General features: G+C 41.0%; 1 protein-coding gene across 3 annotated transcripts in view; it reads left to right on the forward strand.

The window, feature by feature from the left end:
- DOCK1 (dedicator of cytokinesis 1) overlaps positions 1–14625 on the forward strand; it is a 323303-nt gene that overhangs the window by 259143 nt on the left and 49535 nt on the right. For all 3 annotated transcript variants that reach the window (XM_072871685.1, XM_072871686.1, XM_072871687.1), the window contains 3 exons: positions 1417–1457; positions 2766–2856; positions 7436–7555. In XM_072871685.1, coding sequence (XP_072727786.1) covers positions 1417–1457; positions 2766–2856; positions 7436–7555 — 252 coding nt within the window. The remainder of the gene's footprint in view (positions 1–1416; positions 1458–2765; positions 2857–7435; positions 7556–14625) is intronic.

Genomic DNA, 14625 nt, shown 5'->3' on the forward strand with positions numbered 1-14625 from the left:
GATACGCGTTTAAGCCAGTGCTGATGTATAAAAACAAATAAAAGCCCTGTCTGTTCCCTCAGCTGCTTGTTCCTACCCCTGACAAACCTGGCGAAAGCACGCGTGCCGCCAGGGTAGCAGAGCAGATCCGGGGAGGGATCTTGCTGAAAGCTCACGCTCTTCCCCTCCGGTTATTTTTCATCCCCATGAGTTCCTCGGCCCGTTCGCTGCAGAGCCAGACAGGCGTGGGCCAGCACGGCGTCCGGGGGAGGTGGGAACCTGCTCCCAAAGATGGGGCAGGAACAGGGACTGCTTTTTGGGGGAGAGGGAGCTGTCGTAAAGGCAGTGGGTGTCAGTGTCAGCCTGCTGCCCAAGCCTCTGCCCGTTTGTGTTGATTTGATGTTGCTTCTGGAGCTGCATCAGAGGGGCAGAGCAGCTGGCAGCAACATTAGGATAAAATGGTTTTACGTTATTGATCCACCTAACTCAGAAATCTCTCCTACTTTAAAAAAGCAAACGAAATACAGGTAAGAAAAAACAGCGGAAATTTTTCATGTGGTTCAGTTTGTCTTTTGAGTTGAACTCAAAACCAGTGAGCAGTTATCTCAACTAAAATGGTATATCCACTGAATATCCGTCGTGTCCAACGCCGGCACCTAGATCCTAGCTTGTATTTCGGTTCTCTTGGAAGGGAACAGTTTTGTATTGGGCTTGTGCATCTCTTAGTGGCTGCTCAGACTGGTTTAATTTGGCACTGAAATATATTGTAATTCATTGAAGGGGAAATTTCTTTGTATTTTGTTTTCTCAGATTTATTTGAACTTTTGAAGGCAAACTTTAAATTAGATTCAGAAGTGCCTTTAATATCTCGCCCAATTTATCATATCTTGCGTTTACAATATTTGTAGTGTTAACTAGTTTATCTCAAGACCAGAGGCATTCAGACATTTCTGAAGAGAGTGATGATAATGTGAGGCATATGAAACCAGATAAATAACACTAATCTAACTTTTTATTTCCAAAGCAACTATTAGAGTTCAAGGCCAGATGATGTATTACTCGACTGAGGTTTGGAGTTTTAAATCCATAGAGCAACTGTTGCTTCAAAATTATGTTTTTGTATATTACAAAAGTTCAACTGAAAATGGTTAATGATGTGTGACTTGCAAATGCCAGAAGCAGATTTCTAGCAGTACTATTCTTGCAAATTTGTAACCTTTGCAGTGAGACATAAGCCCTAATATGCTACATCGTGAAACACCACAGCATTAGACTTTATAAGTTAAATAACTTGTGTTCTATCACTAGAGGCAAATTTCATTTTGCAGTTTTGAGGTTGATGTTACGCAATTACGAATTTTTAATTTAGAGCATGTTCTGCGTACGGTTCAGACTGTGAAATCAAAGACTTTGTAACAAAATTGTGTTGTTTTTCAGAATTTCTACAAGGAGATTGAGAGAGAAGAAATGTACATAAGGTTTGTAAACATGACCAGGGACAAACTCTGCTTGGCTTGCTGTAGTGTAATTGGAGAAAATTAAGCTCATATTAAGTAGTCACTTGGGGGCTGGAGGGAAGGAAGTAATGAAAAAACATACCTTTGCTGAACCTTAAGTACATTCAAAAGCTTATCTTCACTGAGAACAGTGAGCATTAGGAATTAGAGTAATGAGATTTTTTTTGTCCCCCTTCTCCAACTCCTGCAGTTATATTACGATGAACACTGAAATACTCAGGAGTGTTGTCACGTGAAAAACATAAGTCAAAAGAAAACTGAGCAAAGAAATAATTCTGCTTTCTGGCAAGGTACAAAATATGTGACTTGAGGTAAAAAGGGCTGTTAAATAATATCAGACTGATACTTACTTTAAATTTAAAGCTTTTAGGAACCTTTCAAAATCTGTTTTCACACAAAGGAAAAATGGTAATATGTTGTTGTGCTTTTTGTAAACCTCAGGGTTCCTAGTCCTCTGTTTGTACTTTGGCTTAAAATTGGCTAGACTGTTGTGCTAAAATGATGAAGCTTGTGCTTTTACTGCTATTTTAGGTATCTAAATATTATTCATTAATTCATTCTCAGATGCTTGTTACCTTTTTGGAAGAATTTTCACTTCTGAACTCGCTTCCTGTTGTTTCAATGGGTTTAATCATTGCTTTATTAATTTGCAAAAAGAAAATAAAATCTAGGAAAAGGCAGGATTGAGAACTGTGGACAAACACATTAAAGTTACGAGTCGGAGATCCGCCCTATTCAGCATCTCTATAAAGACAAATTGTCTCTCACTGTCAACCCCCCACCCAAATTCTCTCCTGTTTCTGTTAACAAACTTATAATGTGTCGTAATGAATATCAAAGTTCTGTATTTTCACTGGCTTTTTCAAAGCACAATTTTAATAGTTTTGTGGGGGTTTTTTTAATTGTTACTAAAAAGCCCTAACAAACAAATGAAGAGAATCTCCTTGCAGAGGTATGATGAGATTGAAGTTAAGGAAGAAGACATGTATCTGTCTCCATAGCTGAACAATTAGAGCAATATCTCTTGCACAAAATCTGTACTGGATCCATTACACATCACAAGTCATTTATATGTATTGGAAAAAAAACACAACGAAAATGCAAATGGTCCTAAAGGTGTCTGTACACAGAAATAGGAGCTTTAAATATTCCCACATATATTTAGTTGTTTGAAGATAGAGTTGAACCGTTATAGTCTTCAAAATAAATGATTTAGTAACAGTTAAGAACCAACCTTTTTTAAGAACCGTTGTTTTTTATTACTTGCAGGTATTTGTACAAACTGTGTGACCTGCACAAAGAATGTGATAACTACACGGAAGCTGCCTACACGTTACTTCTGCATGCAAAGCTGCTTAAGGTAAACACCGCAACACATTGCAAGTTTTGAAAATCATCTTAGGGGTAACCAACAGTAGTACTGTTTGTCACTCTTAGAAAATCTGCACTTTAAACTGATTAACAACTGTGTGCTGCTTCTTATGTCAGTTTTATCTTTTGCACGTGTAATCCCTACGTGCAGGAAGCCAGCCCTCTGCCGTTAGTGTGTGTCAGAGCATGCTTTACTCATCTTCATCTGAAATGAATGGAAGCACGGTCAAGTCAAGACCACACATTATTAATTGCAAAGCTGTAATTTATATTTCTTCTAAATATCAAAATTATTGTTGTGGTTTAGCCCCAGCCAGCGACTAAGCACCACGCAGCCGCTCGCTCACTCCCCCTCGGTGGGATGGGGGAGAGAATCGGAAGAGCAAAAGTAAGAAAACTCGTGGGTTGAGATAAAGACAGTTTAATAATTGGAACAAAATAATAGTAATAATAATAATGAATTGTAATGCGAAGGAAAGCAACAAAAGAGAGAGGAACAAAACCCAAGGGAGGGGGGAAAAAGTGATACAACCGCTCACCACCCACCGACTGACGCCCAGCCCGTCCCCGAGCAGCGATCGCTGCCCCTGGCCAGCTCCCCCAGTTTCTATACTGGGCCTGACGCCATACGGTATGGCATAGCCCTTTGGGCAGTGGGGGGCAGCTGTCCTGGCTGTGCCCCCTCCCAGCTGCTTGTGCACCCGGCAGAGCAGGGGGAGCTGAAAAGTCCCTGACCAGTGTCAGCACTGCTCAGCAACAGCCAAAACACCAGGGTGTTACCAACATGATTCTCATCCTGAATCCAAACCACGGCACTGTACCAGCTACTGGGAAGAAAATTAACTCTATCCCAGCCGAAACCAGGACAATTATGTAATGTGCGGAAGCATCTAAACACGTATTTTAGTAAACCAGCTCTCCACAGAATTGTTTTTGCAAAGGCAATACAAGGGAGTGCTGGAGACTGTCCTCAGGTGCTCTTGGGTATCTGTAGATTCAGTTTTGATTTTGAAAAGTTAGAGAGAGATTCAAATAGTCTTCTTTAAAAGGAACGTGTAATTTTAATGCAGTGTTACACAGTTTATAGCGCATTTAAAGAGACATAACCATATTGCTGTTCTTCAAGGAATGTTTTGGTGTAACCTGCAATATACATAAATAAAATGTTTTATCTATACAAGGTGCATGTAAATAAAGCATTTGAGTTTTTAACACTATATACTGGCAGTCAGAAATGTAATGAAACTGTATTTCATAAGCATTAATCTCACTGAAAGCTTTCTGGAGAGATGGTGTTGTCTCTAACATGCAGCTTAGTTCCATGATTGTGTCACAAATGTGGCAGCGTGTGCCAGCCGTGTTCTGGCCTTATCCTATGGAAGGATGCTGCACGTAACAGCGGACGCTTGTGTCAGGAAACCACGTGTTTAATGTAGCCTACTCATCACTAAATTAGTAGGAAGGAGTTTTATGTTTTCATTCTAAAAAGCAGGCAATAGGAAGAGTAAAAATCTAAATTCCATAAGAATGAGTGTTTTCTGAAGCGTTTGCTTTAGTCCCCTTCTTCTTCCTCACATCTCACCACCCGCAGTGAAAACTCTCTCTCCCCGGGGAGACCTGGATCTCTTTCTGCTCCCCGCGAGGACGGTAGCGCCCGCGGTCGTATGGGGCAGGGAGTCAGGGACAGAACAACTGAGAACTGCGTTTTCCCCTTGATCTACTTCTCATGCCCATGGCGAGTGTATTGCAACCTTCTGGGTTACTGCAACCTGCTGGGTTACTGCAACCTTCTGGGTTATTGCAAGCCTTCAGTATTATTACAGAAGCTATGCTAATGGTACCCCATTTTGTAAAGGAAATTTATCTCGTTCTAAGCAGCTAATTGTTCTTAGCAATCTTTGATTTAATCTAAGCAATCCCAAGCGAAATATGAGTGTAAAATATCTATGTTGAAAAGTGGAAGGTGGTAAATGAAATGCTTTTAACGGCTGCACTGAGAATTATTCGTACCTCAAAACCGAACAAACTGCATCCAAGCTATAATCAGACTAAGTATGATGCAGAGCGTACATGTTAAATTTAAATTAAGACACTTTGAAACGCATTTACTGTTTTTTAAAATAAATAAAGGGTTATTACACAAGAAAACATCAGCAAGATTCATCTGGAGTGCAAAAGCACTGTAGCAATAGCTTTATTCATTATTGAAAGCAGGGGCAGTTGTTGGACCCAGCCTGCTGGATGCAGTCACTTCTTTGGTAATGAAATTTTCTGTGCTGAGAGGTGTGTCAGAGAGGTGAAGACGTGAGGAGATGGCTCTGACACCTTCAGTCACTCGGGCCCGTGCAGCCGCTTGCCTGGGGGTAGAAGCTCGAGTGAGTAACTCGCTGACTCCGGCTCTGAAGATCTCTCTTATTCCCACAAGGGACGTAAAACAAGACTGCCAAATTGTGCAATACTTGGTCATCGCGCTTTGCATGAATGAACCTTTTAGACAAGGTAAAGCATTTGTTCCCTTGCACAGGTGCTGCAGTTTCTGGAAAAATGATGGAATGAACCGTGCCGTAAAACGTCACTCAGACTTTTACCTGTTATGGCTTGAACCTGCTAGTCAATATGCTTTATGTGACCTTAAATTAGAGTTTAGCCAATTTGGGGTTTTCTTACAGAATGTCTTCCGAGACCGGATGAGTATCTTAATATACTCCTTTAATTTACTGGAAAGAAATACCCAGTTTTCTTTTCTTATAATGCAAACTGATAGAAGATGGCAAATGTAAGGGTAGTATTTGTTGCAGGTTTTCATCACTAAGTGGATGTTTGTTTATGAATATAATTACGTTAGAGTTTGGCATTCTTTTATTATAGAAGTGTATTGATCTGTCTAATACAATATCCTGTTAGTACCAGTAGTTAGCAGTGGATGGAGCTCAGTATTGCTTGAGTAGCAGCAATATTGTGGTGTGTGTAACTTCAGACAACTGAGTTTTTCTTTCACACCTTGAGGACAGGATTTTCAATGTCACTTATCATCAGCATACATTTCATCACGTTGATTCTAATGGGATCCCCTTTAGGTCAAGACTGAGAGCTGTCGAGAATTTCACCTTTAAATTTGTGAGAAGGCTGTCTGTGGAGAGAAAGCCACCATCGTTTTCTCCAGATTACTGCAAGCTGATTAAGCACACTTAAGAAAAGAGGCTTTAGTTTTATTTTTAACCCCCTTAGTCAAAAATAAGATGTTCAAAACTAACAGAAGAGAGTGGCTGTTAGTATGCTGAAAAAAATGCCGTTGCATTGCAGACTGCATGAGGTTTGTGTTGCTCAGAAGCACAGTTTTGCGGTACAAAGGTGTCAAAGTTGGTACCTTAGCCAAACACAAAGATTTTGTCTAAATTAAGAAGTAATTGGGTGAAATGTAATAACATATGGGAGGTAGAAGTGGATGATGTAACAGCAATTCTGTGAATAAACCTGTGAGTTGCTGATCGTTGGCTGAATTTCTTCTTTTCTGAAAGTTATACCACTTCATTTCTGTGGGCAGTCCTCCTGCTACAATAACTTTGATTTTCAGAGAAGAAAGTGAAGAGTTCTTTAATTAATTTAGTTGTAGAACTTGGTTTCTTAAGGCAAGAAGTCCTGTTGGAGCACCTGTCCCTGTCTCTTTTTCAATCTATGAGAAGTTTCATTTGATTTAATGGAGGTTTGTGATTTGATTTGATAGAGGTTTGTGAGTCTCTAAGGTATTAATTTCCTGCTAGCGTCATGAAAATAGATAGCTATGGAAGGGTAGGATATAGTATTAGTATCCTGTCTAGGGAAAAGGCTCCAGTACTGTCTCATCCCCAGGTAGATCGTAGGGAATATTAGTGGGAGGAGAGAAGGGAGGTGAAGAAGAGGCGATATGGATGCTGGAATCCAGAGGTTTCAGTTGCATCTGTCCCTTAATGGACCCCGGAATATGCAGGTGGAAAGGAGAAAGTTGTAGGGAATTGCTTGGTCCTCTCAGGTCTAGGAGGAATTTAATATGATTTAATATCTGCGCCTTGCTCCTCATCCGCTAGGCATTTGCTGGAAGAGCAAGAGCTACTGATTGCAGACAAGCTGGATAAAGTTAGTTGCGCTTTTCCGTGCCCCCAAATGTTCTCTATGAATTTTAGCCCTTTAATTTCTGTGCCTACAGTCCCTTCCATTTGCATTGATGTATCTTGGCTTCGGGGCTTCTCTCAACATAAATCTGCTCGTGTTCGTTATGCATCTAGCAGGCTGTACCCATCAGCAGGCCAAGGTCAGCCTCATCAAACTCACCGAGGAGAGGAAGCCACCTCAAGAAACTTCCTTCCAGCTGATATATGTAATTAGCCTCCAATTACAGCATTCAAATAAATGGTCCTCGTGCCCAAGGAATCAAAGGACACAACGCAAAAAAAAAAAATCTTTGTTAGTGCCTTAGCTGTGGTACCACTTCTTTCAAGAAAAAGTGTGTATTTTATTTAGCCTAATTTTACTGACGTATTTCGTAGCTTTTGATTTGCTTTCACTTTTCCCCTCTTTCTTGTGTAATTTAGTGGTCAGAAGAAGCATGTGCAGCACATCTTACCCAGCGGGATGGATACCAGGCTGCTACTCAAGGACAGTTGAAAGATCAGCTATATCAAGAAATTATCCATTACTTTGACAAGGGCAAGGTAAAAAAAGGAAGAAAAAAGTCCAAATATGTTTCATTGCCTTTCTCTCTAACTTATAAGTTGAATAGTAAACATAATTTGCGTCAAGTGACCTTCAGGGAGCTTTAAACTTGCTACAAGTTATTTGGAATGCTTTATGTAAACGGTCCACCAGCTAGCACTTAAAGATAATAATACTTAAAAAAAACCCAGTAAAAACCAAAAATCAATGGTACATTTCTAACTGCTGCGTTAAGGGTAAGTACATGTGCATATGATGCCATGGAAAAAATAAAAGTGATGCATGTAATTTGGGGGGCTTACTTTTTCTGGCAATTGCAATAGCTAATGCAATCCTTCAGCTACCCTTGTTTTTTCTCGTGTACACAAAATATTTCCCTCAGAGAATGGGTGTCTGTGGTTCATATTGTAAGAAGGCAGAAATATTCTCAGATGAGACCATTTCATTGCAATTGCAGCTTTTATTGTAAGACGAATTTGCATTTGGCATGGCATGGTGGGAAGGGGAGGGTGCTGGTGTTACCTGTCCGCAGATGAAGGGGTTTAACTTGGCAGGCAGGAAGATGTAGGGATGTATCCGTGTTTGGATGTTTCATGCACAAAATGTTTAAATATAGGAGCAGAGATCTCTTTGTCAGAATATTTCAGAAACGTAAACTAGGGTTTTTAAAAGCAATCTTTGTTGCATAAATGTAGTGCAAACAGAAATGTCATTTTCTGGTAGAACTAGAATATTATCCAACCAGCTCATGTTTTCCAAGTAAGTTTTTAGCAGAATCAGATTAGTATTTTGATAGAAACTTTGCTTAAAAGGTCAAATTTTATACCTTATCTTAATGCAGTATTTAGAAGTTGTTAATAAATGATGCTAAAAAAAATTGTAAGTCTAGACTGTGATAGAGCTGGGCTGCCCAAACAGGCTGCGTGGGGCTGGGGCTTGCCTCGGTGCCTTGGTGCTCGCGCAGTGGCTAGCATTGCTTTCCACAGCATGCTTCTGCTGCCCAAAAAGCTTTTACTAACCCCTTGACAGCGGGTGAGGAGAACCTCGTTAGAATTAGGGTCATAGCTGATTTAAAAGTATATTTTCATATTCCATTCCTCTCTGGAAAGGAAAAGCCAGAAGTCGCATGTTTTTATTTTGTTGGTTTACGTCTTTATGGCTTCACAGTTAGTCTTTTATGGTGCTAGTATACAGGCAGTGGGAATTGTTCTTCTGAGCGCCAGGCCAATGCATTTTAGCTATAAATTAAAAGTTGCGGAGTCCTGTACATCTATATTGAAAACAGCCTGTCTAAAGTCGTACCGGCCCGTGTCTGCTGATAGCACTAATGAGCTGTTTATATAAACAGCAGGCAAAATACCTGCTGCTTACTTTTCAGCCTGCGCCACGTTACACAGCACGGCATCCACGCTTGAGAGACTGGTGTTAGACTGAATAACCATTCTTAATTTTTTCCCATTTTACAACTAGAAAGGAGAGAGGGCTCTGCCTGCCTTCAAAAGAAACAGCGCTGAAAATGCTGTGCTTTCCCTTTCCCTCACAGTTAGATTAAACAACTGAATCTTCATTATTCTAAAAATTTTTGGTGGACAGTGATATCAAAGGGACCGCTGTGGTTACTTATTCGTATTCCTTTGCATAACTTAAATCATAGGACTCCTGTGTGATTTTTTCGTGCGTGTGAGGAGGCGATTCATTTTCAAAGCGCTTTTTCCTCTTTACAGATATTTCTTCTCTCATTTTCTGGTCACTCCAGTTAGTGATAAATTTTCGTATTGTTCAATGAAAAGGAAAAAAAGTAAAAATCAATATACACTGAGAATATGAGCGTCTTACATGAATTTCCAAGTGTCAGGAAGCTCAAAGTTGAGGTTTCCATGTAGAATTAAGTTAGTCCTCTCATTTGGGACGTTCTGACATGAGGTTAAATCAACTGCTTACATTTACCTATGCAATTTGCAAATGTAGTCCAGCAGCTCTTTTAACTATGCCATTCCATGATCGGTAACCCATCTGAAACAGTATTTGCTGTGCATTTTTAGAAGACTGTACCAATACACTAACCACTTTGTCTTTTTTTTTACCATCATTGCCCAGCTGTGCCTCTACCTGGCAATTCACTCGGGGTTGATCACACTACTTTGCCTTTTCTTCCCGTAAGGTTAACAAGAGATATCAAAAGAAGGTAATTTTCCCCTGGGCAGCTGTAGAGCTACTTCCAGGCTTTTACAGAAGCTCAGGAGTTTCGTTTTAAAGTTGGGGTGAGACTGTGCCTCTTTCACTCCGGCCTGCCTGATGGGAAGCAGTGGGCTTGAGAGGGGAGGTAGCCGTGGTTAGAAACATTACATAGAACAGATGGGGGAGAGGCATTTCTTAAAAGGTGACACTTGGTTTGAAAACATTGGCTTTTTGTTGTTAAAGGATGGTGTAGTTCAGCCTCTCAAAAATCATGATCCCTTTCTCTTAGCGGAGTAGTTTCCCGAGAGGAACGCACAGTGCGCTTTTCAAGTGAAGAGCAACCATGAGGCTTATTCCCTAAATGTTAGCATTCATGGTGAGATTAATTTAGAGGAAGGTATCATCCTCCGTACACAGACTGGAATGGAGCGGACCTCTCACTTCTAGACCAGAAGTGCCTGAGAAATTTGTAATTTAATAATATGGAGTGTGGGCTTGCACTGAAAGCAGGCGTGTGGGCATCTCATTTTGGCTGAGAATAAAATACTAGCCTTCACCATGAATATCCCTGTTATTTGTAGTTTGAGATCCATTTAAGGTTCCTCATTTTGATTTCTATTTTTTAATACATTATTCTTAGGAAGCTTGCTTTTTTACTTATATTTGACTTATGGTCCTTAAGCCACTCTTGTGTAAAGGCGAAGTACACCTTTCACCTTTAGTAAATCAGCATTTTCAGATACAACTTCTGCATTTTGCTGTTCTTCGACTTCATGGATTTGATTCCTTATTAGTAATACTTTTCATTACTCTTCTAAGCTCCTGGTTTCCAAAATGAAATGGTGTTACTTCCAAGTTTCCCTAGTATACGCATAGTTTTCTCTCCTAGATTATTATTCTTCACTGCGTTGCACTTTCCAGTCTCATCTCCATCTCTCTTGGCTTTTGCCCTTAAAAGCCTTATCCTCACGCTTATCACGGCAGTCTAACCTATCCTTTGAACTGCTCTGAAGTGTTTGCTCTTTCTGTGTTTTGCTGAAGCTTTGTAATTTTCAACAAAGCCCTTAATCCAGGGACTTTACTGAAAATTGGTAGGCTAGAGTATCTCAGGATGAGAAGGAGAAACAGTGGCGGTAATAAAACGTTGAGGGAAGGGGGTGAAATTTTGCCCGTGTGGAGCAGTTGATGTTAGTCAATGCTAATGAACTACTGAAGCCAAGAAATACTTGGTGTCGTTGACAAAGATGAGATATTATTTTTAAACAGGCTTGTGTGGTCTCTGGAGCCGTAAAGGAAGCGGCAGCATTCTTCCTCCTGCACGGTAAAATGTACAAACAGCAATGTGTTTCGAGTTTGCCAGTGGATGCCGCAGTTTATAAATCAGTACGTGTTTTCCACTGCTCCTTCATAAATTGAAAGCGTTGGTCCTGGGGAGAAAAAAATAAATAAATGCACACTGCTCATTTATTTCCTCTCCTCCTTCCTTCCCCCTCTCCCCTCCTCCCCCCCAAAAAAAGCTTTTACTGTTTTACTGGAACCACAAACCACAAAATATTTGAAACTACACAGTAAATGCCGTGCTTCGGCTTAAAATGCCTTTTTTCTGGCTCATGGGAAGGCATCAAATGGCTTTTGCTTCCATCTAGCACGATAGCGGTGACATTCACCTGTCTGCCAAAAATCAGCGCGGGGCTCATGGCCAGCTCGCGTCCCCCGTCAGACCGTGAGCCCGTCCTGAGAGCTGTGAAGGGCAGAGACAGTCTTCAGAGAGGAAAGATACGGCGTTTGACCGTGTTCCAAAGGAATATAGCAAGTTGTTTGAAAGGGTTTCCAACCGTGGCTGCATCTTACATGTCTTGAATGCGATACTAGCAATAGAGAAATACTGCGTTTTAACATTTTATTTAAAACATTAAGCTTACCTGATGGTGAATTAACACTATCTGAAATTTAAACAGCTTGGAATGTCCCTCATACATCAGAATATTGCACGATAATATTCTTATCCTAGACTATTTCATTTTTACTGACCGTTAACGCAGCAGGAGCTAAGAAATATCCTAAGGTCCTCCTCTGCTGCTATTAAAGAACTTCAAAAACTAAATGGGATGCTGCAGTTCTTTCTGGGCAACAAGCAGTCCAGCTTCAAAAGTAAATTAAATTGCTAGGTTTTCCCTAAAAAGATCTCCTTCTGCATCCTCAAAGTTTTTCCCATAACAATTTGCAGCTCGTGTCTACACAACTAAATTTAGGCTCTACACATTTTTCTTACGCCTTCAGTATAAAAGAAGCATTTTCCTTCCGCTATCGCCAGCGTCTCTCTCTGGTACACTCTCCAGATAAATTGTTTCTCGCATTAATGAGTTGTACATCGTACAAATCCTGTGTAGTAGCTCCCCATACGGCTCATTCCTCCAGAAGACCTGCCGTGTCCTGGGCAAACCTGGGAAACCTTCCAAGGCAGGAAATCTGTGAGGCAGCAGATTGGGAGTTACTGACCTTCAGGAATATAGATTTCATTTATCAGGATCCTTTGCCACAGCCATGCCGTCCTCACCTGAATAAATTTGCTCTGTAGTAAACAGGGAAATTTTTCAGCGGGTTATGCAGGGGATTTCAAACGCACCGTTCCCGCTTCTGTTATGACGTTGGAAAAATTCCCAGCTTTGGGTTTGTTTGCGGGGCCCTTGCAGGTGTTGCGGTCCAGCTGCAAAACGGCCGAGGGCAGAGCCGGGTGGCTGACGGACTCGTGGACCTCTGGAGTTCGGGGCACTTGACATTTTACAAATTGAGGCTTATCATACAAGTGCGTGGCGTTCCTTCGGAGGATTGAACCAGACAATTGGATTTCAAAACAGAGGTGCTGGAGCGGAGTGGGGTTTTTGAGAGGTAGTAGCAACAAAAAGTAGATGCTTGGCTTTTCTCTAAGACAGATCCCTTGGCTGGAGAGGGGCCAGGTTAGAGGCTGGCAAAAATTGAAGGAATCGTTTCCCTTGGGGAGGCACCTGTATCGTGTATTTGCGGTATGATAGAAAAAGAGTAGGTTTTATCTCTTACCTATACCTGGAAGTGTTCCGTAAAAAATAATGTCACAAAATATGAGCACTATAACTTGTAAACTAACTTTTAAAGAACTTTTAAAGTAATTCCAGTAGTTTAAGCTGGAAACAAATGTTGGTCATAATATCTGTTTTTTCCTGTTCATCTCCACTTACAGGTAGGGGAATGGATATTAGAATGGAAGAATGCTAGGATTGTGCGATTACTGCGTGTATATTGGAGATGAACTAAACCTGTGTCATAGTTAATTTGAGGATTCCTTTTTTAGGCTCTGAAACATTTATAAAATTCATTATTAATATTTATATTCAGTATCATGTAAAGGGTTTGGTCAGGCTGAGGGAGGTGCAACGGAACCGCAGCCTCCGCTCCGGAGTGTTTACAGTCTCGACTGACAAGGATGGGAAGGGGGAAAAAAAGAATCACTTCTTGCCAAAGTCGTCATTGGTGCTACCTACAGGCATTTACATGTATACGGTGCCTTCGGCAGTGCAGGTCTGCTTTGGATGGGCTCCTGGGCGTTGCAGCCGTATAGATGACAGTGACAATCCGGGACAGGCTGGCTGTGGTGTGACCCGTGGGCTGCAAAGCCGCGGTGGCACGATGGCACTCACGCTGAGCAATACCAATACGGCATTTCGGCCCCCTCGGCTCCTCTCCTCCCCTCTGCTCTCCAGAATCCCCTGCCCCTTGACAGCCAGGTGTAATTAGTTCGCATGCAATAGCATACAGCCTTCGTACCGAGCTTTAAGTTGCCGGACGTGCTTTGGGAACGCAGCGCGATGTCTGTGCTTATTCGGGATTCAGCGGGAGAACTGAATGAGTTTGTTTACAGTGTTGATGCAAATCTAAAATTATTTAGGCTTCCATTTATTTCCAGTCTTGTTCAGCTACAAAGCTGTTTGCCTGAGATCATCTATAAATATTTTCACAACGGAAAAGACAGTAGGAGTGCTTTGGTTTTGGAGAGGGACTGGTTAAATCTGGAGCAAAATTATGGTAATGCCATTTGCTTTGAAATGAAAATGTGCAGAAGAAGTTATGGATGACTGAAGTTAAAAAGAAAGTGACAGTCAAAATGAAGAAAGGTTAAGTGATTTTGAAAGGTTTCACTTGCTGACTTACCAAACAACTGAGTATTAGTTTAGTTTCTATAAATTGGTAGTATATTGCTCTACTGAGTCAAAATTAACTCAGCCTAGTATGTGAAAATGCACTCCATTTTCTGCAAATATGCCTTTGCTATTAAACTCATGTTAATTTTTGTTTAGAAATTAAAAAATGCTCTGTATCATCATTCTAGATTAGATACATAATGCAGATAAAAACATTCAGATCCTTCCATTTGCAAAAATTGCGTTGCAGAGTGTAGAAACTGCCTTGTGATTTCCTGCAGACGTGATCCCTCATTACGGTGATTGTAATTAGTCGTTCTGATGCGTTTTTAATCTTCAAGGCACTTTACAAACGTGAGGTAACTCATGCTCATTCCAGCCCTCTTCCCTAGATAAATAATATTATGAACCCTGTTGTAGAAATGAGAAAAATCACGAGAAGGGGTAGAACATCACGTGGAGCCGTAAGGAGAAGTTAGCGTAGGTACCGCGCTCTACCCCTCGTGAGCATCCGTCACCTTTCTGTCTTCAGTTAGGTCACTGCTCGGTCTCCGTTTGCCCACGCATCTGCCCATTTGTTTTCTTTAGGACTCAAAAGCTCCTTTTCCCTCTTTCAGCCATACCAGTGTAGTTTCTGGCCCTTATTTTCTCTTACTTCGAGAGCATAACTCTCTGTCCTTTCTCCCTGCAATCTCCTGTAGCTGTTTTCCCTTTTG

The sequence above is a fragment of the Ciconia boyciana genome, chromosome 8 (genome assembly GCF_034638445.1).
Source record: "Ciconia boyciana chromosome 8, ASM3463844v1, whole genome shotgun sequence".
Classification (NCBI taxonomy): Eukaryota; Metazoa; Chordata; class Aves; order Ciconiiformes; family Ciconiidae; genus Ciconia; species Ciconia boyciana.